The sequence below is a fragment of the Struthio camelus genome, chromosome 1 (genome assembly GCF_040807025.1).
Source record: "Struthio camelus isolate bStrCam1 chromosome 1, bStrCam1.hap1, whole genome shotgun sequence".
Lineage (NCBI taxonomy): Eukaryota > Metazoa > Chordata > Aves > Struthioniformes > Struthionidae > Struthio > Struthio camelus.
Window position 1 is genome coordinate 125,546,445 of NC_090942.1, and position 27,993 is coordinate 125,574,437.

Genomic DNA, 27,993 nt, shown 5'->3' on the forward strand with positions numbered 1-27,993 from the left:
TAGTTAGCTGGACCTTTTGTTTAGGCCAGTGTCACTGCATATTATATTCTATATAACATAAAGCCTATGTTAGGAATCTAGGATTTATTGCAGGTGTTCATAAAAGTTTGTTTACCTCATGTGAAAATCTTGCCTCTGGGAGGGGCTAATAACTGATGCTGCAGAGTAGGGCATTTCTCTCCTAAAAATTTATCATGTCCCTTGAAGTCTGTACCAAAGATCAGCTCTTTCTTGACCTCCCACAGATGCTCTGTTAAATCCATAAACCATGACACTGGATTACCTTTATCATTGATTTAACTGTCACCACAAAAGTAGTTAGCAGTCATGAAATAAGCCAGCAACTGTATTTGAAGCAATGCCCTCCTGAGGCACATATTTCCTTTTATTAGTTCTTAAATTAATTCTCCTTCATTGCATGAAGCGTGCCTTATTCTCACATTGCAGGATGAGTAAAACGGAAGTGCTGATCACTTTTTAACTCATGCACCATAATTTTGTACACTCAGATGCTCTCCCTTCTGCGGCTTCTCTGCTGACCCAGACCACGATAAAACGAGGATGCCTTTCAACATTTGCAAGTCCTTACCTTACCCAGGTGTATCTACCACTCTTGGGACAGTGAGGGAGAAAGTAATGGGTTTGGGGACCAAGTCATGTGCCACCTGCAGGAGTGGAGGTGGAGAGCGATGAAACCCTCCCTGCCATGGCTGGATCACACTGACACTAAAGTGTGCGGCTTGGTGTCTGCGCTTGACTTGTTCAATGAAAAAACAGCCTGTATTTTTCATTGCTACCAAACTAGCGTCTCTTGCCAGCTCTAAGCACTTCCTTTAAAAAAAAAAAAAAGGTTTGATCATTCACTTTTGGGGCCATGTTAAACTTGCCAGCATCTGTTCCTTCTAAAGGGAGGGAAAAAGCACTAACCCCAGACTGGGAAAAAAAAAGGAAAAGGAACTAGGTACCAAGTTGCAATGTGAGAAATGAAGCCAAGAAAAACAACATCTCAAGAGATATTGAAGACAAAAACAAATGTGGTAAACAGGAGCAGAGACAGATTTCAGAGGAAAGGCAGGAAGACGGTGACTAAAGCACCAAGAGTGAAATAGTGTACACATGGAAACTGAGTCCAGAGTTCCAGAGTTTCTTTGCTGTTGTTTTTTTCCTACTGTTTCACAGAAATCACGATCCTGTCGAGATCCCTCTGTACCCCAGGGTCAGTTATGTCAGTGAAAGCTGGTGGAGTTCCGTTCATTCATTTTCATTAAGAAGCAACTTTTTGAGATTTCCCAGAATTATTGGATTTTAAAATAATGCACTGACAACCTAGTTGAAAAATAGCAGTTAGGATTATTCTTAAACCAGTTCGCATTACAAGCTAGATTAAAAATAATAAAAAATACCTCCTTGATTTTAGTAATTGCAAAGATCCTAAGTTTGGATGCAGTCACCCCAAACACATAACACTAGAAAACCACATTTGTGACACTGCTACCCATTCAAGAATCATGGCAAATATGCACAGAGCTCTGCCTTTTCCTGCTCAGCAACCAGCTCGTTTCCATCACAAAATAAGTAAATATTATCTCTGGTTGCTCCCAAGCATTTGTTCTAATTTTTAAGATTTGCCCAACCACCCGTCTCCTCTCACCTTCAAAATTAGATATGAAATTATTATGAAATTTATTTGAAAATAAAAATTTCAGATTGAAGATCTAATTTTTTTCAAACCAAATGTTATTTGTTGTGAGGAAAAAAATCCTTTTTTTGCTGGGAGTTCAGCAGGTTAAGCTGGAGCTTGCAAATATTTGGGGGGGGGGGTCCCTTTGCAGATGAACTCCTTCATCGCCCTCATTCTCATTGCATGTGCAAAATACAAGGCTTTCTATCACTCAGGTCCTGTGCTCAGGCTGTGCAGATGACAGCTCACAGCTATCCACATCCCTTTGTCTAAGAGCTGACAACGTTACACGTCCTTCTTTAGCTAGCATCCCCCTCACCCACTGTACAGCGATCCCCTGTGAGCTTTCTGACTTTCCCATCTTGCCTCCCAGGACAGCACGCTAACTTTCTGTTTAAGTCAACAGAGACTATTCTACCTCTCTGTCTAAATGAAGGCTCAGAGGAAACAGAACAAATGAAGTAAAACTAGGAAAGAGACCAGGAAATCTAGGTTAATGTTGTTCCACAGTCGTGGAAGCACGCACAGGCCAGTGTCTCCTCGACTCCTCCGCCAGTGTGCCCTCACAGGCCCCTTTCCCTGCCAGCCTCCTGCCACCCCTGTACTTCCCCTCCTTCTCGCAACTCCCTCCTTCTTCTCTAGGCCCCGCTTGACAAATAATATCTCCGCTCTTTTCACCCCCACTGGCTCAGTTCAAAGCCAACTGCTGTTGCAAGAGGCAAGGTGCATCCCCACTGCAGCACAGAGGTACCCAGAGCAGCTGCAGGCCCGCTCCAGAAGAGAGTGCCCAAAGCAATACTGCACTATATGGTGATGCAGTGAGGCTGCAGCTGGTACCTTAGCTTAGCTTGTTTAAAGCTAGCCAAGGCATCTCTACGCTACAGTGCGGCTTGCGCTATACACACGCTCTCAGCTTAATTAAGCCTGTACCTTTTCACTAAGTTCCTTTTTTTAAATTCTCAAATTATATTTGAAAGGTTCTAATTAAGGAGAACAACCTCCCTCCTTGGAATCCTTCTTTCATCTCTCTTCCTCTCTGCTTTTTCCATCACTGCCTTTACCACACTGGGGCCTCTCCTAGGTCAAGGTGACCTGGACAGAGTGCTTATCTGGTAATGACTGAACCACAGTTGACCATTTTCACTCTGTAGACCTCCTTTAATATCAGATTTTATAACCCGATTACTACAGACTTGGGTTAGATTCAGACAGATTGCCTACCAGTGAAAGACTCAATATCCCATTATCAGATTTGCGAGTTAGCCATTCCTCTTCATTTAGTAATGTAATAGAAAGTGTCAGTAACGTCCTATGGACTTAGGCTTTCAAAGGAGCCTCAACTATGCAAGCCGTATGTATATATCTGGAGCTTATATTACACTGCAGAGAGCACCAGGAGAAAACACTTCACAGAACTACACCCAGGACAACCTTTTTAAAACATTTTTTATTTAAATATTAAATAAAACACATTGACTAATCATTTTGGTGTACATCTCATTTTAACATAAGAAATAAAATGATTGTTCAGTCATGATAAAAAATAAACTATACATCTTAATTAAACCAATCACATAGTGTCTTTAAATACCCTATTGCATTGCAGTCTGCAAAACAGCACTGTCAAGATATCTACAAAAAAATCCAAACAAACAAACTTTTTAAAATGACCTCTTTCTGCTCCAGCAATAATTCCAAAGAGGTTCTACAGCAAGTGGAAAAGGGAAAAAAAAATACTATGAAAGTAAAGTGCTTGTCATTGCTTAGGACAGGAAACAAAAGAATCTGTGGCCTTTTGATCCATTGCGTTTAAACCAAACAAATATTGAAGAGGAAAGAATTCTGCATTTTAAGTATGTGTGCTACCCCTTACAAAACTGAAGGCAGAGTTGCTGCTTTATGATGAGTTGGCTTCTTCTCATCCTCCTCTCTAGTCATCTTCCCACAATGTTTTTTTTTTAAAATGGCAATAAATTAGCATGAAACTTTGGTGTTTTCTCTGCTGCAAGGCACCAGTCATTCAGAAATTCAATTCAAGTAATTTTTCTCACTTCGAAGCTTCCAGACCACGTAGCAGCAGTGGCAAGCTGGAGATGCACCAATATAGACACACAGGTACTACGCACAGATAAAGAGGTCGTTTATGGAGAGCCACAGACAGAGCCACATGACATCTTCAACCCTTCCCCCTCCCACCAATTAACCTGGTCAATCTTTGGCTTTTTTGTTGTTGTTTTTTTTTTAAAAAACAGTTATCTATATTATTTGCAAATACGTAATACTGCAGGTTGCAAGAAGCCAAGGTAACTTGAAGGCACCCCGTGTCACACCAGGAGATGGGTCCTTTAAGCACCAAGACAGAAAGAAACTATTTTCTGACATTCAAACGGTAACTTCCAGCCAAGCTGGCTCACTGCTTGCTTACCTGCTTCCAAAGTTTGAACACCCAAGCCTATTTATTTTTGTAGGGGCACGGTCTGTTCTCCCCTTTACACCGAAGCACAACCTCTATTGACACTAATAGGAGTCATGCTCTGCCTTAGCAGGGAGGTTTATATCAGAAACACAATATAAGCATATTACAAAATATAAAAAATAACTAGTGTTATATAGTTTTCTGCTTCCTATTTATATACATATAGAGCATTAAAAACCATACATAAAAACACCTGCCTAATCCAAAACCTTATTTTTGCTAATATGCCAAAAACAAACCAACCAAAAACAAACACCCAAAGATTGTGCTGTTTTACTCACTTTTAATACAGTTTTGTTCAGAAATAGCTGTACTCTGTTAGAGTAGAATTCTGTTCTAGACTATTCCTTTTGTCTTTGTCAGTATATAATTATAACCTCAATATTGCACATTTCCCCAAGAGTCAGTTCTATTTGGACCCTGATAATGAAATGCATAAAAACATAATTAGCAGCGGAAATAAAAACGTGCAGCACTAAGAAATACCTCTCAGACATCTTTGCAGGCAACGTCCAGGAGGGCTTTTTAAAAAGAAAACCCTTCACAGCAACCTGCCAATACTAATGCTTCCCTCCTCAGTGCCTCTGCAGGAATACGAAAAAATTTAGCATTTATAAAAAGAATCCTAAAGATTAATTTAGACCAACAAAATATATGCATGTGTGTGCATATCTATATACATATATATACACACACACATATATATATGTACACGAAAACACACCAGTCCCAAACACACACTCCAAAAGACCAGACACTATGCAATTTCGATCCTGATATGAAGGGATACATTTTCAGGAGATTATTTGTTCCTGTGCTAATTAGAACATTTTTTAGCTTTTCCAGCTGACAAATCAAGCAAGAAATTCACAGTTTTCATGAAGTATAAGTATCTGGGAGGTGTGGGATGGGGATGTTGGTTCCTTTAAAATAAAATGAGTGTTAACTAAAAAGAAAAAAAGGCAATGCTTCCATTTTTGTCTTCTATGAATGCATAATGGTGCATGCCACTGTTTTTTTGTTTATTTTCTTTAAAAGAGGTAATCATCTTCACAAACCCATAAATGAATATTGTGAAAAAGGGAGGCTCTGGTCCCTTCTTTGAAAAGCCTCTCCCTGCTGTGTCACCACTACTGAAAGCTGCTAATCTTGCATAACAGCAGAGCTGTATTGGTCTTGACTTGAGTACAGTACCGAAGAGTTCTTCCCCAACCACATCCCTCCCTGTCCCCACAAAAGCCCCACCCATCTTCCCCATCATTATTTTTTTGTTAAAAAAAAAAATCAGTTTCTATTCATATTTGTTCAGTGCAAGAGTAGTAGAAGCAAAAAGACATACATATTGCTTGTTTCAGTTCTATAAAGTTGCTAGCTTTCTGAGACAGACGGCCTCTTCACATACTTCAAAATTTATTGCTTCTGAGAGTCACTTGTCCACACCAGCCAGCCAGGGACCCACACATGCCATGGAACGGTGGTGAAAGTTCTTTGCAAAAAGAGCAGCGGGAAGTGTAGCAGCCAGAGCTCTCATTTGACCAGGACAAATTTCCCTAGCTGGCTGGAAGTCAGGTCCTCCATTTCACAGTCCCCATGCTGCAAAGTGACAGCATCATAGCTTGGAGACTGCGCAGAGAAACTCTGTTGCTGAGAGAAGGTGGCGCTGACTGGAGAAACATTGCTGCTGATATACAGGTGAGTGTCTAGAAGGTGAGCTGCTGAGGACACTGGTGACACACTTACACCAAAGAAATGGGGTCGAAGCAGTTGGCCGTTGCCACCAAAGGCCAGCTCAAATGAGTTCTCTCTTTGTAGCTCTGACAACAGAAGCGAATTGGATGTTTTCCAGGTGCCTGTACTATCAGAGGAGGGGATGCCATTTGTTACAGATGTCTGAGAGGTGTGGGGACAAGCTGGCTGGAGTAGCTGGTGATGCTGGAGCTGGAGCATTCTGAATAAAATCCAAGGGTGGAAGAGGTTAAGTTGCATTGCTAAGATTGGTTCATCCCTCTTTTTTTGCCCCCTCCCCCAATCATAACTTTCCCCTTTGTTTCCTTCTCTGCATCAAACCTCTCCAGACAGGGCAATTGAAACAGGTCCACTACCAAACAGGTCACTGTGTTTTCACTTGGCTTTTCCTCATGTTGGAGAGGGAGACTATCACCAAAAAGTTATTTGGTCACAAACTGGCCTGCTAGTAATAGCTGTTCTACAGACAACACATTGCAGATAAACCAGAAGCTCAATTTTCCATCTCACTTCCATAGGAATGAGGAGGTGCCACCACACATGACATTTGAGGCCACTGGAACTGTGCCTCTTTTGTGGGCTGTAACTTTTCCAAATTACAAGGTCTCGCACTTCCTTGTCATGGGAAGATTACAGGAGTAGGCAGAGAAGGAAAGAAAGCATTCCCAAAACTAACACAGAAAAGCACAGGCTGCAAATGGGAGAAACAATGTTTTCCCCCACAGTACCAAGGGCTTCTCAATTCAGCAACCTCTAAATATTTGGACTTCACAACTTCCGAATGGAACTGCATGCCCTGTGTTACATTTCCCAGTGCAGGGAGCCACAGTGGAAGTTAAACAGTTTATCTGCTGCCACAGAGCAAAGATGAGAGGAAAGGGAACCCCAATGACCAGACTCCCCAACCTCTTTTGTTGTATTCACTCTTCCTCTGCTGGCCCTCGCCAGCAACCCAAATGGAAACAGCAGAACTCCTCCAAGCCAGCTTCTCACCTCTGCTGCTGTAGCACCTCTTCCAAGAGGCTTCTTCCTTCTCTGCTGCTCCCGCCACTGCTGTACATGCAGGTGTTCGGCTGAGTGTGTTGGAAAGGGCTCATGGCACTCCTTGCTGCCCGAGATGAGGAGGACTGACACACCTGCCGAGCAAAGCCTTTGATTTTATTCAAGCCGAGAAACCCCTTGGCTCGAGCGTTCTTCCGCAGCTGCTGCCTAAAAGCCTTCAAGCCTGTGGGACACGAGGAAAAGAAATGCGCTTTAATCCTCCTTAGTATCTGCCTGGGAGCCTACTTTATAGGCCAACCTTTCTGGGCAGCTGCCTTCATTTATGTGAGAACTAAGCTAGAAGAAGTCATGATTCTTCAGTTCACATTCACTTCTCTGCCTCATAGTCAAAGCAAAGCTTATGTAATAGAACAGGGCTTGGAATGGCTCCACCCTAACGTGGATGGACATACGCACAGCTAAGGAGAATGCTGCCAGAAACCACAATGTGCGGTCTGTATTTTCGGGGGGGGGGGGGGGGGAAGGGCAGGGCACACTGCAGTCCCACTCAAAGCAGCAGGAATGTCTTCATGGGCTTGCTGAATCAGTATCCGAGAACCTCTCATCTAGGCAGCTTTTCTGGGGAACGTTACCCTCCTCAGGGACCATGACTATGAGAGGCTGAGCACCCAGGCAGCTCCCACGTAACACTAACAAGGGCAAGCAAGCGTCCCTGCCTGCCACCCTTCCCAATGACAGTTGGAAGGGTGTTATCCCCTGGCGATAAAGCAAGGCAGGAGTTACCTTGAGTTAATGAGGTATCAGATGCTCGCCTTCCTTCCTGGAAGCTGACAGGCAGGAGAGAAGCACCTCCCATGCAGCCCTGGGCTTGTAACACCGGAGCGTCAGACTGGGAAGCTAGGAAGGGTGACGTCACCCTAGCTGTAGCTGGGCTCCCCATCATTACTTGACCTGTCAAACAACTGCTCAGGGCCACTGAGCTGTCATTTGAAGATGAAGTAAGGCAGCTGTCTGAACTAGTTCCCTCTGTGGGGCTTGCTGAAGAGGAAATGACTATACCTACAGAGAGGAAGGAAGAAGAAAAAGAGCATTCCCAAGATGAGTACAGGAAGAAAAAAAAACTTGACATCAGAGCATTCTGCCCACCCACGCTGGCACTAATGAACAGCTGTGAGCCACAGAGGTGTCCAACAACTCATGTCGTAGCAGGGCACAACTCCAGCAAAGCGTCACCAACAAATAACCTAAGTTTGGGTTCCCGCCCAGCCAGCACTGCTCTGCCAGCAACTCCAGCGCCACTGGGTTATGCCAGATCAGGCCTGCAGTGCTTCTTTAGCACAATAGCCCTAACGGGGCAGTTTTGTTTTGTGAGCTTTTTTTTTGCTCATTTGTTTAGTTCAAGAGGTCTAGTTGTGTACCAAATACAGTTAGCGGTGTATTGTTTTTAAACTCAGGCCCCACGCACAACAGAAGGCAGTGAAAGCAAGCAGAGATGGGTTACGTCCTGCTTGTGAGGATGTTCCCCTCTAAAATGACCTAGATGTAATACAACAGTGCAGTGTCTCTTCCTGAAGATCCATGCTCATTTACGGAAGGCAGAACTGAGGAGGGCAGAGTGCAGACCACCGGGCTTTTCTACCCCAATCAAGGCAAAAATTAGCACATTGTCTCCGAGCATTTATTTGCCACGGCGCTCCTTCTCTGCCCCTTCCCTCTAGCTATGGACACCCTTCCTCCCTCACAGACTTACTTACATGGAGGGGCATGCTGATAGAAATAAGTGGTGACTTCAGCCAGTGTGTGCCTCCTGCTGGTGTTGTTAGGGATACGGATGGGGTCGTACGCCTTAATTTCATCCTCCAACTCCTTCTCTTGCCTTACTTCTTCACTAATGGTGGTTTCCAGCAGGCTGTTGGGGGAAATGGATCGGTTCCGGAAAAGTCCGTTGAAGTTGGGATCCACAGGAAAGAACATAGGCTGCAAAACATGTCAGTTTACAGGGTGAAGGGTGCTTCACTTATTTCTGCACTACTTGGTAATGCTCTCTATAGTTCTCTGGCATGCCTTTAACATACATATTGTTGAGAGGATACTACAACACCATGCCCAAACGCTGAATAAAAGATTCAAGGGAGAGAACAGAGTCACAACTTCTCTTTTTCAGATCAGTATAAAAAAAAAAAAAATGTTGCACATAACTTAGTTGAGAACACCAACCTGTAATGGATTGTTCATGTCACAGTCCATTTCTGCCTGCAAGGGTGGCTGAATTAGACTTTGAGGTTGCTGGTAAAGCAGAGATGATCGCAGGGTTTCACTAGTGAGACCATCCTGAGGCATCTGAAGAGAGAAAGACCCACAGAAGCCATCATACACACTGCAGTTCCAGGTGACTTTTCAAACACTATCAGCTCAAGGAATTTTAGACACTTTCCCTGCAAGCTTTCTCCATGCAGGTTCCATCAAAATTAACAAAGTTACTCTTTCAATGCCTACACAAATGCAAAGCTCCTTCTCTTAAGTAAGGCAATTAAACTGGAAGTGTAATTTGAAAGGGCATTCGGAGTACCCTTTAAAGGGGGAGAGGAAAAGAAAGAGAAAGTCAGAAAAACATACAAACTGACTCACGGAATACTTCTGAGGATCCTACAGGGTGTGTAACAAAGAAGAGTAACTGATTCATGCCCGAGAGGGCAAATTTCCATGTGAGACCTAATCCTCTGGCTCATTAGTGACCAGCACCAGAAGCAGAATATTCTTTGGACCATGATCTATAGCCCCTCGTTAGGAAATGGGTCATTAGTATTTAATCAGCTTTCTGCTGAAGAACAGTAGGCCTTGTCCTCTGGTTAGAGGACACAAAGATCAGAACTGACTCTCAAAAGTCTCACAGTTACCATCTTATATTTTCCCATGGGAAAGAACAGGAAGGAGGGGGGGGGGGAAAAAAGAGAGAGAGAGAGAGAGAGAGAGAGAGAGAGAGGGAGGGAGGGAGAGAGAGAGAGGGAGAAAGACACAGCCTTCCAGGAAAATAATTCACTTCTTTACCTCAACATTGCTGATGTCAGAGCTCCTCGGCCTTTGTTGACGGCCAGTTGCTGGACGACTCGACAGCTGGCTGCTTCGATACTCCTTAAGGCGCTCCAAGAGCAGGTAATAAATTGCAGCAAAATGGTTGTAGCTGCTGTTTTGTAGAGACTAGAAGATATTGAGAGGAGCATGTTGCTATGGATAACTCAGGACATAAACAGCCAAAATTCATCACGAAGACGGCACAACAGCATACTCAAAAATAATTTAAAAAAAAAATCAGAAGAGCAGTGAAGATTTTATGACACTGACACTGCATCAAGGCTTGTCACTGAATAACATATATAATATGACTGCAGTATCAGATGTCTGATAGTCAGCGGGAAAGCATCTAAGGTGCAAGCGCTTCTCACCTCAACAGTTCTCTGCCTGTCAATGCCAAGTGTTTGCATGATTCCAAGGACCTGCTCGTTGTAGTCACCCAGGTTGGAATTGTAGTTTTGCATGGAGAAGGACAAAGACTGCTGTTGTTGGAGAGACGGGTCAGCTTGCATCCACTTGTGCTGCTTTATTTGGGAAATGGTTATTCGCTTGGTTGGGTCCACGACCAACATCCGTCGGATTAGTGTTTCACAATCTGGATGACAAAGAAAACCCATAAGCAAGGGATAAGAATAACAGTCCAGCCCCAGGTCAGTACTAAGAAGCCTTCCCAGTAACACTACTTCTGAAGTCTATGAAAATGGGAATTAAAGGTTTCTGAGCAGCTGATGCCAGGTCTTACTACCATATAGTCTAGCATCAGCAAGATCTTGAAGTAAAACCCACAAGAAGCTTACATATACTCGATAAAACCAACACGTCATTACAGCAAATAAGCCTGTACTGCATATCAGTAGAGTTCAGATGAAGTTCTCCTTCAAGGTGAAAGGTATTTTGAGCGGATGCAGTTTACTGATCTTGCATCCACTTGAAATAGGTCAGAATTTAGCACAGAACCCAATCATATACAACTCCCTGATCTGCACATACTGCTTATTTGTATATAACCAGGGAATCAAATCTGCTCATGGCTAGAACTGGTAAAGGCCAGACTTCAAAAGATAGTCTTCATCTCAGGAGAGAGACGCATCTGCTTGTTTTTGAATCTAAATCATCAGAGAGGTGATAATACTCTTCAGTTCCTTTTCTCACCAGACTGTTTAAGTGTGAGTGTTCAAGAAACAGTGCTAAGCCTCACCATTTCTGCTCTCCTTGACAGCATAGCCACACTGAAATACACCCCTTCTGCAGAGTTAGAACATTTCAGAACTACGCTCATCTCAGCATTGCAGACGAGTCTCATTAAAACCCTTTTCTCCCCTTTCTTTTGTAAGGGGCTATTGCTCCAGCCAGGGTGTTAAATATTTTTGTAATCCATAGAGATATTCCAAGAAGGGAAATGACAGCCTTTTAGATGCACCATAAAGGAGATCCCAGAACAGAAAACATGTGCAACCATCCCCTCAACTATAAGTGCTGCCCCACAGAAATTACTGGATACCTGAGAAAGAAAGTGATTGCCAGCTACAAAACCAGCCCCATCTGTCATCTCCCCAAGAAGGAACATGACAGCTGTTCCCTCCTAATCACCCCTTTATTCATAGCCCCTTTTCTAACAGTAAGGATCTGAAAAAAGCACCTTCGGACATGAAGTAAGGGATGCGGAACCGCCCCTCCAGCACTCTTTGCCTCAGAGTTGGTAAATTGGGTCCATCAAAAGGCAGAGAACCACAGACAAGGACATACAGCACCACCCCAAGGCTCTGTCAACAGAAAACAGCATAGCCCGTGAGCGATTCCAGTAGAAGCAACCATCATGAAAGCTGGCAGACCCTAACAAAGCGTGAAATGCAATTTCTAAGGAATATCAAGCTCACCCATATATCAAGGTGGGGTCCTTCATACTCCTTGCCTTCAAAAACTTCTGGAGCTGCATAAGGTGGGCTTCCACACCAAGTGGAGAGAGGCTCTCCTGATTTGTAGAAATTTCCAAAGCCAAAGTCTGTAATGGAGGTAAAAGCTTGGAGTGAGACATCACTAAACCACACATCAACGTTTCAGGAGCAGCAAAAGAAGAGGGAAGGGAGCAGATGTGCTGGTCAGTTCTGGGCCTATTCATTTAAGCTATTCTCTTTTAAATAGAGGTTAACTTTGGAGAAACATCAGTAACTATTCTTTTATTTTTAGTTACAATGCATCTATAGGATCAGCCTAGGAAGATGGAATGACTATGTGTCAGATGTTGTTTATAGAGTAACCACACATTTCTTATTACCTGCTAACTTGATATTCATGTTAGCATCTAGCAGAAGGTTCTCTGTTTTGAGATCCCTATGCACTATATGGTGGCTGTGACAATATTCCACTGCTGAAAGGATCTGCCAAAACTTCTTCCGTGCTTCATTTTCACTCAAGTGCCCATTGGAGGTCAGATGATCTGCAAGACAAAATAGAAGAGGCATGAGAATTAGGAACACCTGGAATAAGTTTTCATAATCATGCAGGTACACGTTTTTAATCGGAATATAAGTTAGTCGGGAATGACAACAATAAAGCTGCAGTTTCTAAATCTAATTACTGTTAGCCTCAGTAGCGAGAACTTACCAAACATTTCTCCATTCTTTGCGAACTCAGTAACAATGTAAAGCATATCTTTTGTCTCCATAACCTGTCAAGACACAAGAGAGGATATGTAAAAAAAATTCACACCTCTGTAGTTTGACTCATTTTTTCAAAAATGTATTCTCAAACATATCAGGTCATTTATTTCTTTGACGCAACAGCTGGCAGTAAAGGCATCTAACTTTGCACCACGATATTCTTTCCATGCAAACCGCTAATGAAAAAGATAACAAATCAATGCACATGCACCTGAAATATACAACGGCTTCTCACGTCCTTGTTCTTCTCACCATTACCATGCCACCTAATCTCCCTAAGATAACTGATAAGCATTTCAGGAACATGTATAAAATTACTGAATTTTTTTTGGTTAAAATATACACACAGTTTTACAATTACTTTGGCATATGTGTACCTGCAAAGACACTTGAAGTTTAATTTAAATCTTCTTTGTTTCAAGGCTAGCAGGTACTCAGATCGGGAGAGATATTTTCAGCCTGGACAAATAAAGAAGTAGCATCGAATACCCCACTCCTATTCGGTACTGGCCAAGTATATCGTAGGCCTGCGAGGCAAGTAACAGTAGCTTGCTGTTTGCGCAACTGCAGCACTTGATGCAAGTGAACAACTGCCAATATGCAGCCAAAAGTGTTATCAATCTACTACCAATTTATTTTTACAACACTTGATATTGGTTTAACTACCATAGAAGGAGGTGGGATAAATCTAGTCAAAATAGTGCATGTCATTGGAGGAAAAATAAATAAATAAATAAAACCCCAAAACAAAGCTGAGTATTTACAAATTCATCTTCAGTTCCTATGGCACATCTTTCAAATATTGCACTCCCCAGAAACTGGATGCTCAAGGAGTAGTTTTTTTTTTTTTTTTTTAGAGGCAAGAAGCTCACGAAAGTTTAAAAAAAAAACCCAACAGACAAAAAACAAAAACAAAAAACCAACCATCAATACTACTTCAAAGGTCCTAATTTCCAGCCCTCCTACCATGCAACCTTTTTCAAAGACTCTTGTCCTCCCTTTACTACAAGTACACACAGACACAAAACGAAAACAAACAAAGAAGGAGCAAAGGAAGAGAGGTTCCCAGTTTTACAAAACTGAAGGAAAGTGTTCTGGGAAAGATGCCAGCTGGATAAAATTAAGACACCATGCTGAAACTAAAACAATGATGAAATAATACAAGAACACACACCCTACACTGGTATGTCATCTAATTCTATCCCTGCTTCTCAGTCTCCACCAAACAGGTAAAGCATCAGTTACAACAACAAAGAAAAGAAAACTTTGCTGAAAAGAAATTATGGTCCACTACCAACGTCATTTGCTCAATCAAGTGAAGTGGTTCAACTAGATGGAATTTAACCTGCTTCTACAAAAGCTTTGAAATAGTATTTTCACCCACATCATTCCACTAAAATGAAATCAACAGAACTGTTAGAATGTTTCTGTATATCCTATACTACCCTATGGGCAGCAATGACGTCAAATGTTACTGCAGAATAATTTTTCTTATGATGGTTAATACTATAAATATCAAGTACTTCACATGTGTCAACGTCTTTAAAAATAACACCTTGCCTAAGCACCTGCCTTACTGGCTTTTCAACCTTACACGTTTTTTTTTCTTTTAAGCTAACAAACCCAATGGTAAGACTGGAGCTGATAATAGCGTTTACTACTGCACACAGAATTTCAGATCTGCTGCTTCATTTCTTAATCCATTCCTCTCCCCTCATGCCCTTCTATACAGGTCCAGACAGACTCTGATACCCCATCTTCTTCTTAAATTCACATGGCACTACTTAAGACCAATTAAGAGGAAATTACACCAAATACTAATTAGATCAAATATTTAGACTTTGCAAAGCAGTCCTTGCTCACTAGACAGCTGTGATCCTGTTTTCTGCATAACACATTAATTTGTTCTTACTAATAAAAAAAAAATACCCACCTGCAGGAACTGAACAAATCTAAACCAAAATTCACATTGTGAGACTCAGCAGTGATAGACACTTTAAATTCCCTTTCAAAACTATGCAAACTAGAATAGAATAACCAAACAGGTCACTTCCTGACATATCCTGAGATATGAACATTTATGGGCTTTTTCTTTTGTACTTAGATTGACTGGGTTTGTTTGTTTTTGTTTTTTAAATCTGTTTCACTGATGGCAAATGCAACTAATGCACTTGTTACTGTGATATCCTGAAGAGTCTAAGTCTTCCTCTTATCAAATAAGATGCTCCAGTCTTCTAAACTGGAAAAGCAGAGGAGTTCGCAAAGACAATTTAATCAGAGAAGAACAGGTGATCAGTTCCTCTACCCGAAGCAAACTTCAGTCTGTTTTTTATTTTAAGTTCTGTAGAGCATTTTGTCAATATGCTGCCTAATGTACCAGAAACTTGTTCAAAAAAATGCTGCATGTATTTTAAAAACACCAGTTTGTTACAAGTATACTTTTCAAAAACTGTTCAAATATGCATTCTCTCTAACAACTATTCAATGTAAAATCATGTGCAAGAGAAGACCACAAGCTCATCTCATCTACATACTGCACTCCAAAGCTGACCTCTTACCTGATATAGCTTGATAATGTTGGGGTGATTCAAAAGCTTCATTATCTGAACTTCTCTATAAATCTTCTCCAGATTGCTGGGGTCTAACCTCGTTTTGTCTATTATTTTTATTGCAACCTGTGAATTAAGAAAATAAAAAAAAGACTTACAAAACAGATAGTCCTACTGTTAAAATCTCTTGCAAAAAACAAACCAACCAACCAACCAACCAAAAACCACCAATTCATAAAATCCAAGTAAAGTAGCCTCAAAAGCACAGGCTCAAAGCCGATTCTGTTTTTCTGAACTGCAGAAAATTCACAACACAGAACGTTTCATTTTTCTTTTCTACGTCAAAGGACTACACATAAGGTAACGAACAGAACTGCAGAAATTAGCACTGGACAGGATTCAGCAAATCTTGTAATCCATCCCATGCTAGTGGGAAATAGTTTCTTATAAAAGATTATTTTCTACTATAGCAACCAATATGATTTTAACTTACAAATGGAAATACAACTGATGTACATTAACAAATTCCTTTTGCAAATAGGTTAAACAGTGTGAGATCTGCGTTTCTGAAACACGCACACTGCATGAAAAAATTAAGCCTGTCTAAAGTCTACAAAACGTCCTTAATGGGCTGGACTCTTAGCAAACTAAGACTGAGTAATTCAATGAAGCTATCACAACACCTAGCAATGTTATTTTTAATATATTCTTGCTTTGTTTTAGTTTTATGTCAGCTCTTTTTAACGCATCAGGAAAACTTTAAGTTCCCAAGAACAGCCACATCAACTATTGCTGTATAGTCAGCAAACCGTGCTGAGTCTGCTGGTCCACCGGACTTTGCAAAGCTTTCTGCCTTTCTCTTCATCTTCAAAGTCAGTTTATTTTTCTATGTTTGCAGAGATAAACCGTCTCGCCACTGCCAACTCGGCAAACATCATGCCTTTTAACACACAACCCCCCCCCCCCAGCAAACTCCTGCCTCCGTACGCACCTGCGTTTTGGTTACTCTGTGCCTGGCCAGCTTAACCACCGCGAAATTGCCTTTCCCCAAGGTCCTCTCAATATCATAAAATCCAACTCGCAGCGGCCGTTGCTGGGCTTGACTCGGAGCGGGCACGGAGGTATACTCTGACATGATCACCATGATTTAGACGGGTGGTGGGCAAGGCACGCCGCGCTTACGAACTGAACATCGGCGCTGCCCTGGGCAGGCGGCCGCTCGCACCTGCAGGGAGACAACAGGCACACGCACACCCCCGCCCCGCGTCAGCCCGAGCGCGCGCGGCCAGCGGACCCCCGCCGCCGCCTCGCACGAGCCGCCCGCCCCCCAACCGCCGCGCGCCACCGTTGAGCGGCCGCTGCGCCACCGTTGAGCGGCCGCTGCCCCAGCGCCGAGGCGCCGTACCTGGCGGCCGGCGGGCGCTCTCCGCGGCTGCTCGCGCCGGGCTCTGCCACTGCTGCCGCCGCCGTGGTGGTGTGTCTGTGTGCCTGCTCGTGTGTGTGTGCGTGCGCCGGGGGGCAGGCGGGAGCACGCGGGATGTCCCGTCTCTCCTCCTCCTCCTCCTCCTTCTCTCCCCCCCGCCCCGCTCCGCTCCGCCGTCCCCCCTCCACGCACACCCCGCCCTCCCTCCGCCTCTTCCCCCCGCCCACCGCCGAAAGCCGAGACGGGCCCATTGACGTCACTTTGACGCCAGAGCGACGCGCGCCCAGGCGCGAGGCTGAAGGAGAGCGAGACACCGGGCCGTTGCCAAGGAACGGGCTGCGCTGACGCGCGCGCTGATGGAGCCGTCGCCCGGGAGACGGAGGGGCGGTGACGTCAGGGCAGAGGCAGGGAGGGGGCAGCAGGGTCCCCTGGCCCCCCCCTCCCCCGCCGCCCGAGGTGGGCCCCCCTCCCCCTCCCCAGGGTCACGTGACGCGCCGCGCATGGCGGCGGGTCGCCCCCTGCCGGCGCGCCCGCGGCCCGCGTTAACCCGCGGCGCGCCGGCCGTTTAACCGCCTCCTGGCCGCCGCGCCGCGGGGGGCGGCTTTGCCCGGGCCCAGACGCACAGCTCGGGACGTGGCACAGGTGCGAAGGGAGGTCGGGGTGAAGCAGCCTGTACCGGCGCCGCCCTGCGGTTCCCTGGCGCCGCAGTGGTGTGTCGGGCACGTTTTGGGCAGCCGGGAAGGGGGGCCCGGGCAGGTAGCCCACCCACGCTCGGAAGCTGGAGCCGGCCGGCTGGCTGGCGCTCAGCCTCGGCGTCCAGGCGGGGCCCCGGAGGTTCCTCTCGAGGCCCGCTGTCGAGTGCAGAGTGGGAGACGCACTGGGATCGAGCATTTAGGGGCTCAGGCTTGGCACCGCGTAAGTGGGCGGGATGTTGGTACGTTTGGTCTGAAATTCCAGGTTGGCCTTGAAAATGAGTCTTGAATCCAGTCAGCCAGCCTGGCACATCTGTTAGTCAACTTAATCTTCTCTATTAGAGTCATCTCAGACGTTTTTCAGGCAAGTAATTACCCAGTCAGCGGCTGGGCTCCCAACCGTTTCAGAAGGCTGAACACCCAACCTGGCAAGTCCAACCCTCGCCTTCCATCCGGAGCGACCGTGCTACCACAGACAAATTGGATATCCAGTCGGATACCAGGCTCCTTGAAATAAGATGATGCCTTGGGTGGAAGACCTGTAGCTCTGTGCTTCATGCTGAAGGTCTCAAGCAATTGAGACAATTGTTTTAACTGGTGGTTGGTGCGCGCCTTAGGGTCCATGAAAGACTTCTCTAAAGGGCTCAAGAGGGACTCCCCACACAAGGAAAGCAAGCTGATTGTCAGTCAGAGTAAATTTACTCTACAAAGACACATCTGTGATGAGAAAATGTGGTGGTCTATATAAATCAAGTTACATGATACGTGAGCTCTGTGTCATCAACACATTTGAGAGAGATCGATCAAGATGTCCCAGGGAGGCAAACAAGACTTTCTCTGCTTCTCTCAACTAATGAATTATATTGCTTTTGTTACCCTCAGTAACTTCGGGAGGTCGGTTAACGTTGCAGGCTCTTTCTCCTAGAAGCAGTAGGTGGGGAAATACCACCTAAAGCATCAGGACTGAAATTAAACCCCAAGCACTATTTACCTTGACAAGTGCATGCAATTCATGCAGGTATGGCACGCTGTCCCTAAGCTCGTTATGGTGAGTGGGCAGGCTGGAAATCTGCCGGCCTTGAAGTGCAAATGGGAAAGAAGTTGGAGAGCTTGTGGCACAGGGAGTCTCTTACATGAAGGCACTGGTATGACCTAGGTCATAGAACTGCTAAGCCGTCTTCCACATGGGGGGTAATATTATATGGCAAACCCAGGCTATTGTAACTGTAACATTCAATTAGTGCTTACACAGTGCTTTGAGTATTTATTTGTTATTATTAAGCTAACAGTCTGTTCTCCACGGAGCTGATGAAGAGGAGGTGACGCACAAAACAGCATATACAGTAGCAACTGCATGTGAACAGTGCCCCAGGAGTTACAGAGAAAAAGATTACCTTAATAATGGTTCCTTTGCTGTAGTGGGATTTTCCTCCCCTTAATTATAGTTGCTGTTTTCATTCGAAATTGATTAAGTGTTTTAGGATGGCAAATAGAGCTGATCTTAAAAAGAATGCTCGAGACAGAAAGCCCCAGCCAGAAAGGTAATATTTCTTTTTAAAGGAATCATGATTTCTTTCTTACCAAATGGGAAGCAGTGGGCTGGATTTGGTGCTCTGTCTTAAATCTCATGATTTTTCCATCTAAGGAGAGTCTGATACCTGTGCCGTGGAACTGCCTGGAGAGCATAAGACCTCACTGGAGGGCTACGTTGAGGAGAATCCACCATCCTGAATTTAATTACCTGCATAAGATGGAAAAGGCAAGACAAATTGGCAAGTGTGGCCGTCGGCGGAGGGTGCTTGTACAGACCTGCAATCTCTGTGCCCCAGCGGGTAGGGTTCCTATAGCTTTTGCAGTGGAGGAAGAAGCACATGATTGTTAAGACTTAAAATATTACTGTATTATTTATTGAGAGTTAAGTTAAAGACCTCCTCTTGCGTCTATCACTCTCAGTGACCTTTTGGTATTTCTCTTCCATTTCCATACATATGGGTCACAACAGTTTCCAACACTGAAGTAGCTATTGCCCAGTTTTCCTATTGCCATAATTATATCATTTTTCTACCACTTTTACTATGAATTGATACTGTCAAGTCTTTACAGCCGCCTTATGTGATCCCATTTTACCACCATACAGTTGCTAATGCTGGGAAAGTTTATACTTTGCAATTTCTGCTTTAACTCTTTTGCTGCCCTCTGGTGTTTTGGATATACCGAACAAAGCATCTATGGTCAGGAGAGGTATAATTACAGAGCCAGCTTGTGCATAATGAGACAAGCAAAGAAAGTGAAGAGGCACAGTGTCTCCATGAGGCTTTTTCTATGGGTGCTCTAGGAAGAGTGAGAAGCAGGGGGGACACAACTGCTAAGTTTTTCTATTGCAGAAGTTCTGTGCTCCTTCACCAAGAGTGGCATGGTCTCTGGATGGGAATAAGCACAAAGAATGCTTTCTTCAAGAACTGATCTTGCCGATATTTCCAGCAATTCAATCTTTAATTATTTCACTCAGCATTTTCTATCAGTTTCAAAACAAACTCACAACAATAGCAACTTTCTTCTCTTGGAGAAAAAACAAAACCCAGAAAATGGAAGTGTTTCTTTATACCCATTTCACTTTTCAAGGCTAAAATCAGTCTAGTGTGGTACTGCAGGATTGCTGGAGCGTTGCTTGCAGTATAGCTCGTTTTTTTCCCTTTTTTTTTGGAAAACACTGTTGTGATTATTTTGAAAATCAGATTTGCTCGGCTACTTTTAGTGTCCCATCATTTACACAATGTAATTGAGTAAAACTTTGCTGAAGTCTATAGAGTTGCTCCTGGCAAACCCAAGTCTGGATCTGGCCTAGAAAAACATAAAATGGAGGGTATTGTGTTCCAAGAAGTGTAGTTACATTTAAAGCAAAGAAGATGAGATAATCAAGTACAGTATTGGTAGGCTCATTTTAAAGGCAAGTGTTATCTTAAAAAAATAGGGCATTAATATTTCTAATATGACTTCAAAGTGTCTTTGAATTAGAACTGTAAAAATCAGGGCTGCCACCACATTTTTTGCAAAAATTTTCCTGACTTTTAAAGCTTATGTCTCCTTACTAATGCCTCACAATGGTATCCAAAAATATAGTTCAGACCACTGGAATGCCTTTGGTCACAGTATTGCATCAGAATTACATAATTATCATCACAACGATGATCTTTGGTCATTATTGTTTATGACATTTCATAATTAATAAGGCGATGACATTTCACTGACATAACACATTGAGCTTGTCTTGTAGAATAAAAGTAGGTAGGGCCCCTGCCTCCTCAGCATTCACCCTTATTTAGGGCTATAAAATAGCTTTTTAAACGGTCACCAGCAAGTATATTAAGGTTCTTTCCTTTCCTAAATATAATACGCTACAAAATCTACCGTTAATGCTAAGGCTTTAACTGTGTGCGTTTGTGTTAAGGGAAGTACAGACACAGAACAAACAAGATAGATAGTCTGTGCCCTTGAGAGCTTCTTTCGTTTATTGTAATCATTTCCTTTCCATGTTTGTCACTCTGATAGTGCTCCACTGTGTTGGAGCATGTGAACTTGACTTACAGCTGGCGATGAACACATGAAAAGGTTGTGTAAAAAGAGAAATGGGCCAGGTAATTTCCATCGCCCAGGATAAGTAAAATGCAGAAGTTAAACAATCAACATTGAATAGTCACTTTTAATTTAGGGTTTTTTTTTCAGGTGTTCAGGCTTAATGATCAAAGGTAGTATTGGTACTAAAGGTTAATATACACGTGTAACCTAACCATGCCCCCTTAAGTCTAGCGGAAAGTCATTTTATAGTTTGTGGACTGATTGTCAAAGATAGTGAGCGTCCACAATTTCTGCTGATTTGAATGGAAGCTGCAGTTGCTCAGCAGCTCTGAAAATCCATCTACGTATCCTGTGAGATAAAGTATGTATTCTACCAAAGGCTTTGATTAAAGAGGACTCCAAGAGCCTGTGGGGCTGCGTACATCTACATTCAATTATATTGTTACTATTTGCATCGAGATTAGCCAGATGGGCCCCTTCTCGGAACAGAACCATGCAGTGTTCAGAAGGGTATAGGCAAATTCTTGGAAATAGCCCTTTGCCACCAAGAGCACATGATCTTCACAGACAAAACAGACAACAGATAAGGAGAAGACATAATATCCCCCACTTATTATACCTGCTTTATTACTGGAAAGGCAGCAGGACTGCAAGATGAAGTGTCTTGCGCACGGCCACTGGCAGATCTGTGGCGAATTCATTTCTGTGTCCTGAGCCCAGGCGAAGTGCTTTAACTACAAAACCATCCTTCACTCTGCAGTTGAGTTGATTAATGTTGATTAATCAAGACCTAGTATAAATAAAGCTACACACATACTGGCGTTAGTATGATTTGTACAATAGGCAGCTCTTAAATGCAATTTTTCACATCAGGCTGGACTTTCTGTGAAATTAGCACTTGCAATTTAATGTTAGTCCCCCAAATCAGCTGGAATGTGGACAGAGAGGCCAGTCAAATACAGTCAGCTAGCTTGCTGGGGCTCCTGAGGCTTTGTGATTGGTTGCCAGCAGTTTCTGTTGAGAGTGTGTATTGCTTCTTACTGTTCCCTGAAAGAGCCTACAAGCAAGAGTAGTTCCTTTTATTATTGTACTGTTTTGGGCTTTTTAGGCCACGTCTGACAGAGAAGTTTAGCAGTATAAGTTCTGTCAGAAGCTGCCAGCTTCAAAGCCAAAAATAAAGGAGTAAGTAGACATCAGAGCAGACAGAAGAGCAAAGATGGGAGGAAGACGTGTCCACAGATCCATTTGGAGAGGGCTTCCTTCCTGTGAAATTATCCTTCCGCCTTTGCTGGCCCAACATCCTCCCCGCTCCTTGCTATAGCCCTGTGATGTATGCACGCCTTCAATTTGAATCTGTCTAGTCTCCCAGGGCCGCAGACAGGGGCCTAGAAGGAGGCAGGGGTTCCGTGTCTGAAGATGCTAGGAACCCGAGGAGCTGGAAAGAGCAGGCAGTAGGAAGCAGCAGAAGTAGTGTTGGAAACCCCCTGCATGGTGAGGGAAAGAAATCCCCTGATACACTGCAAGAAGACTGCCTGTATGGAAAAGCCTTGCTGGGGCAGGGAAGAGCTACCGAGGCCACCTTCTGTGGGCCCAGAGCAGTGCAATAGGAGTCTGGAGGTTTTATGTCCTCCACCTCAGGTGGCTTCACAGTCCCAGGACACCCCTGACCCAAGGCATAGTTCTGGTGGGAACTCCACAGTCAAGCTCTGAATAAGGATGTGAAGATGACATGGGAGGCCCGACCCTCTTGTGCCCCCTTCTCCTTGCCTTGCCCAGGATCTTTTCTCTTTGGGATCCCTACAAATAGGTAAGGGCAATTCTGTAGGCCTATTAGAAGTGGTGGGATACCAGCCCCTATTCAGGAAATTTGGGAACTCTTCTATGGCAGGCCAGAGGACTGAAGGGAATCTGACTCACTGTTGCGCTTGGCTATAGAGCTGCTAGGGTTTCTGCGAGGTTTTCCCATTTGGGCAAAGTCTGCTGTTTTTTCTCAAGGCAGTGCAGATACCCTTGTTCAGACCAGACATCTGCCCCCATTCTGGGTTGGAGGGACAATCTGTGAGGGTAGGAAGATAATTCAGCCTCATTCGTTTTGGCCTGACCTTCAGCAGACTCCTACTGCTTTTTACAGAAGCGGCATAGGATGCGGAGGTGCCCTTGTGGTGCAGCTGTGGGTGATGTGGACACGTGCCCAAAAGGAAGTAGACTGAGACAATGGAATTTGCTGCACATGTATGTTTTTTATAGCCACCGATGTCTGCTGATCTCTATGCTGGAAACAGTGACCCAAATGTGACAAATTTTATGTCCTTTTGCTCCAACTTCTACTCCCCTCCCCTCGTTTCTGTGTGATTCATGCAGATACCTACATGTCCTTCCCCAGAGACAAAATGAATAAGGGCCCCCCCTCACCTTTTTTCCTTATTAATGCATATGCATCTACAATCTGTCATGTTTTCACTGCAGTTTGAAATGGAAAGGCTACTGCTTTCCTGAGGTCCCGAGTAATTGCTTAATCTGCTTCTGCCTGTCTGTACCTCTGCCAGGCAGGGGGTATGCACTGACTCTTTTGAAGAGGGTATTAACAGCATTTGTGTACTGCCTACTAAACAAAAATCAGGAGCGTCTCCCTTCCCCCCCTCCCTGTCTTTACTTTGGTCACTGAAAGAAAACAGAAACAAAACAAAAGTCATATTTGCAGCACGGTGCCTGTGGTACAGTTATTCCACGGGGAAAACCTGATATATCCACCTATTGTCTGAGCCACTAATAGGAGACCTTAGTGAATGAGCAAGTTACGAAAACAGGTATCCTTCCTTAGAGATTAATGTGATATTTGCGTCTGATATTTCCTGCCATACAGCACAGATTGTTTGTGCTGATGGACAAGTGAGAAATATGGCTTTTCAGAGAGGGGGAAGGACTGTTGCAACACACCTTTATTGTCCTCCCCTGGAAGAGCATATTAAATTCATTTTCCATCCATCCCTGTAAATACATTTCCTATAATTGCTACTATGTCAGATGCACTGTAATCCGTCCCCTCCTACGTCAGCTGCGTTGTTGTAACCCCCCCCTTCGATGTCAGGAAAACTGTAATCCTCCTCTAATGTTACATTGGAGTTGCATCTCTGACATTTTCAATTGCATTCACCCAAAGTCAGACAGAGCAGGGACAGAGAATGAAACACCGATTTCTAGACCATGAACGTAATGAGTTCTCCAGTGTTTTGAGTGTGCACGTGGGTGTTTAAAGATAAATGAGGAAAGTAAGGTCAAATGCATTTTACACTCAGGAGCTGTCTTTCTCCAGCCAGAGACCAGCTGAAGATTACTGTTGCTGCATAGCATGAGAAGCTCAGCAGAATTTGTGCATGGTATTGAATCATGCATCATGCATTCTCACGTACTGCTCCTGCATGTAGGCTGTGATGAAGGGGAAGACAATGAATAACATTTTAGAGAACAAAGGGTTAGCAAAAATCTTGCTTCGTAAGCCCCAACTGATGAAAAGACTCCTATGAAGGAGTGGAGAGGTGGGTTGGCTCCCAGTTTGAGTGTGGGACACCAAGACAATCTATTTTCAAATATGTATGCACGTGTTACACTTTGGTCCCAGAGGCTGAGCAAGAGCCTGTGAACAATAGCACAAACAAGACAAGTTTCTTACGTGCAACTATTGGCATGACCTGACCCCAAGTTTCCAGGGAAGCAAAGAATACAGGGCATATGGCATCTAAATATAGGCAATCATGGATGACAAGAAACACGGAAGAACTTTTTGGATGGAGCTGTTTGTGAACATCCCGAAAATATCTTTCACAAGATGGATACTGACAAGACTACTCAAAAACAGATGGTACTCCAGTGATTGTTTCAAAAAAGCTTTAACTTTGGGGTGGAGTAAGCAGTTTGTGCTACTGGAGAAGATTGCTTGTGGCTCCTGAAATAGGAAACCAGATGTTTGTACTTCAGTTAGACTTACCCCTCTTGTTATACAGCTGATATAACTGGAGAACACACAGCTTTGTCCTTATATTTAGCAGGACGTCTTGCCTTCAGAAAGTCTTCATGTTACACATTTTAGATGGGCTTTGGGTTGGCTCACGCTCTGTTTTCTTTGTGCTGCTAGTCGTCACCTGTCAGAAAATCAGTAACAGAGCTTATATTTCGCTGCTGAATTTGTGCTTTTCCATTTGGCTGATATTTCCCCAAACTTGTACTCCATACCTGGAAAAAAACTTTACAATTATGTCTGCAACTACTGATCTTGGTGGTTAAGATACACTAGTGTCTGGGACTTAAGAAATGCCTTTTAAGAAAGTAATTTGTGATCAGGTATCCTTGGAAGCTATTTTCTCTATTAGAATAATTCTCTTATTATTTCTCTGTTTTGACCCTCTCAAGTTTCAGTGAGTAAAGTAAGATCATATTCAACAAGGTATTATTTTAAAGAAGAACATCGCTGGGCGCATAAAACGTGGAGGGTCAGATGAGCAAGAGACCTAGTTACGCAGCAGTTCCCACTGCAGAGGTGACAAAGTCAGGAGCTGAACACATCCGAAACTGCTGGCTGCTTAGATGCCAGCGCAGGAGCCGAGGTCTGTGGTGTGGATTCTTCCAGCCAGTGTGATCCTACTTTGGTAAGTCATTCATGCCAGCAGGGCTTTTTGAGCTGAAAGCCTGTATGTTCTGTCTTTCATAATGGCTGGAGGAAGAGCGTGAAGGAGGAAAACAAAATGTGCATTGGTTTGCTCTGGGTTCCAGCGCAGAACCACTTACGATATGGGTCTGTGTGTGTGCGTAGGTGTGCGTTACCTTGTAGCTGCAGATGGCACCTCCCATCAGCAGTAATCTGGGACTGAGAGAACCGGCGCTAATAGGGTGTATAGTCTGGAAGACCTCCAGAGACATCTTCTTGCTTCACTTCTTGTCCGTAGGAAACAACCTGAGGGCCAGACCTTTCCATAGTCTCATTTATTAATGACAATAAGAGAGAGCAGATAAGAAAGTCAAGACATTTTCCAGTGTATTCCTTTGACAGGATGAAATTATTCTGGTTGTTTGTAATGTCAAATGCAGTTTAACCTGGGATTCAAGGTTTTAACCTACTAATGATGTTAGCAAATATTTTCCTCAGTGAAAAAGTGAATTCCTTACCTTTGAAATCAAAGTGCTGAGCCATGAAGAGATGTATGCCTTCTCTGTTAGTGCTAGGTAGGTACTCCTCCTGATGGCTTTAGAATAAGATGCCTTACAGAACAGGCTCTGAAACGGGTGCACACAAGCTTGTGGTGTAGTATGAGCAAAGTACAGGCCAGAGATAGCTCATCACCACAGGTAGGATGGGGCTGTGGTGAAAACATCTATTACTGCCTCTTTACAGGACAGAAACCTCTTATGGAGGAATGTACAGCAGGCCCCTCTGTTTTCAGAGTCAATCTCCTTTTTTTACCATTTTTAATAAACTGGGAGCTTTTCAAATAACATGGCAGCCACGTGAGTGTTTATAGAGAAGGTACTCATGCAGCAACCTTTATGAAAAGGAAATATTGGTTTGGGAGTCAGGAGTTAGAAAAAATGCCAAGACCAAACCCACAGAATGAGCAATTGAGTACTGAAGGCATGAATGGCAGCAAAGTTCACAAGGCAATCCTGTGCCAGTCACTGAAGCCCTTCTCTAAGAAGTTTCCAGTGATAACAGATTCCCAAAAATCTGTATCCAGCTTCAGAAACAGACAAAAAGACAAGTTCTCTTGAACACATTGTTAATGGTGCAGTGTTCACTTGGCTTTAGAAGAGAGTACAGTGGGGATGTGTGGCTGATCACCACCCTGCCTGAACATAGCCTTTAAAAGCCTGGGACTCAGGGTCTCTGACCGCTGACAGTATTTGGAGGAAAACCTGGGAGTGCCTGAAGGTGAAATGGAAGAGGATAAGACTGGAGCCTGGGTGGTGGAAACAGTATTAGGAGACAGCACTATTGGAGTGGCACTGCAGATTGGGGATGCCACAGTCCCCTGAGCAGAGAGGAGCCAGGAAAAGTTTGCTGCCTGTTGTCAGAGAGATGGCTAGCGAGGAGAGGTGTTATTTGTGGTGGAGAAGGTGCAGCTTTTGCTGACAAATGAGTCAATGATCTCAGCAGAAGAACTGCTGAGAAGAACTCAGCGGAAGACTGCTGAGTCTCCATAGGACAAACTGCTCGGGCAGGAAGCAGCCCTGTGAATCACCACCAGCAGCTCCCCTCATTCAGGACTTCGCTCTCAAGCCTACACTGTGTGAATAATGCGTGTGTACAGGCGCAGACATGTATTTGGAGGAGGAATCCCTTCTAAGTGTTTTTGCTGCTGCACATGGAGGCGATGCACCTGATGCTAGGCATAACTACTACTGTCACGCTGCTGCAGTACAGGAAAGGGGGTGAGCAGTGAGGAGGCAGATGAAGACGCTCTATGTGTCAAGGATTTCCAGGTTTTAACAGCTCACATTTCCATATGGAATGAGCGCTCAGAGGACATGCGCCTGCCAAGTGCACTGGCGTATCATAATGTCCTGATACAGAGGGACCAGCCGTTCCTCACTGCCCCAACAAATGTCACTGAAAAGGATGAGGAAACTTTGCAGAAATATCACTCAAGTAGGCTGCAGGCCTTTACAGTCTCACTGGTGAATTGTTTTACATAAAAGCCATTTGTGGACATAATAAAAATACAGAAAGTTATAAAACAGTCATCCTAATAAACCTGAGGCAAGAAAGGCCAGCTGCCAGCCTGGCTGTAACTTTCTGTCACCAGAATAGCACAGGAAAGCTGGAAACTCCTGCTGGTTACAGAGCTGGGCATGTCACTGAAGCAGGGGACAGCTGAACCCTCCCGGGGAAGAGAAAGGGCAGGAGGAAGCAGGGCAGCATCACCGGCACGGACCCTACCAGACTGTATGCCCAGCTCCTGCAGCCATGGGCATCAGGTACTCCTCCTGGGCTTCCCCTCCCACAAGTGCCAGTGGTACATGAGGCTAGGTGAGGAGTTTGGAGGAGAGAGAATAGCACTCCTTAGATTAGAATAGAAAAAAAAAGTGGAAAAAAGTAAAAATTGCAACATTTTCCCCTCTTTTTGC

At 44.1% G+C, this 27,993-nt stretch overlaps 1 protein-coding gene across 1 annotated transcript; it reads right to left on the reverse strand.

Annotated features, from left to right (window-relative positions):
* Nucleotides 1-3,109: 3,109 nt before the first annotated feature.
* On the reverse strand, nucleotides 3,110-16,817 carry SIK1 (salt inducible kinase 1). The gene is made up of 14 exons (XM_068915397.1): nucleotides 16,592-16,817; nucleotides 16,178-16,411; nucleotides 15,196-15,312; nucleotides 12,582-12,645; nucleotides 12,253-12,414; nucleotides 11,855-11,979; nucleotides 11,617-11,740; nucleotides 10,349-10,572; nucleotides 9,954-10,103; nucleotides 9,123-9,245; nucleotides 8,660-8,882; nucleotides 7,689-7,964; nucleotides 6,897-7,128; nucleotides 3,110-6,105 (listed from the first exon to the last, which is right to left on the reverse strand). Exons 2-14 carry the CDS (start codon nucleotides 16,328-16,330, stop codon nucleotides 5,685-5,687), a joined length of 2,394 nt encoding a protein of 797 aa, XP_068771498.1. The 5' UTR covers nucleotides 16,331-16,411; nucleotides 16,592-16,817; the 3' UTR covers nucleotides 3,110-5,684.
* Nucleotides 16,818-27,993: the final 11,176 nt, after the last annotated feature.

Bases quoted from the DNA above. Each gene is read 5' to 3' on its own strand.
- SIK1 (XM_068915397.1), bottom strand. From the start codon at position 16,330: ATGGTGATCATGTCAGAGTATACCTCCGTGCCCGCTCCGAGTCAAGCC. The intron at 15,313-16,177 runs GTGCGTACGGAG...CTTAATTCACAG, and splicing joins ACAGAGTAACCAAAACGCAG to GTTGCAATAAAAATAATAGA. The intron at 7,129-7,688 runs GTAACTCCTGCC...CGTGTCCCACAG, and splicing joins TGATACCTCATTAACTCAAG to GCTTGAAGGCTTTTAGGCAG.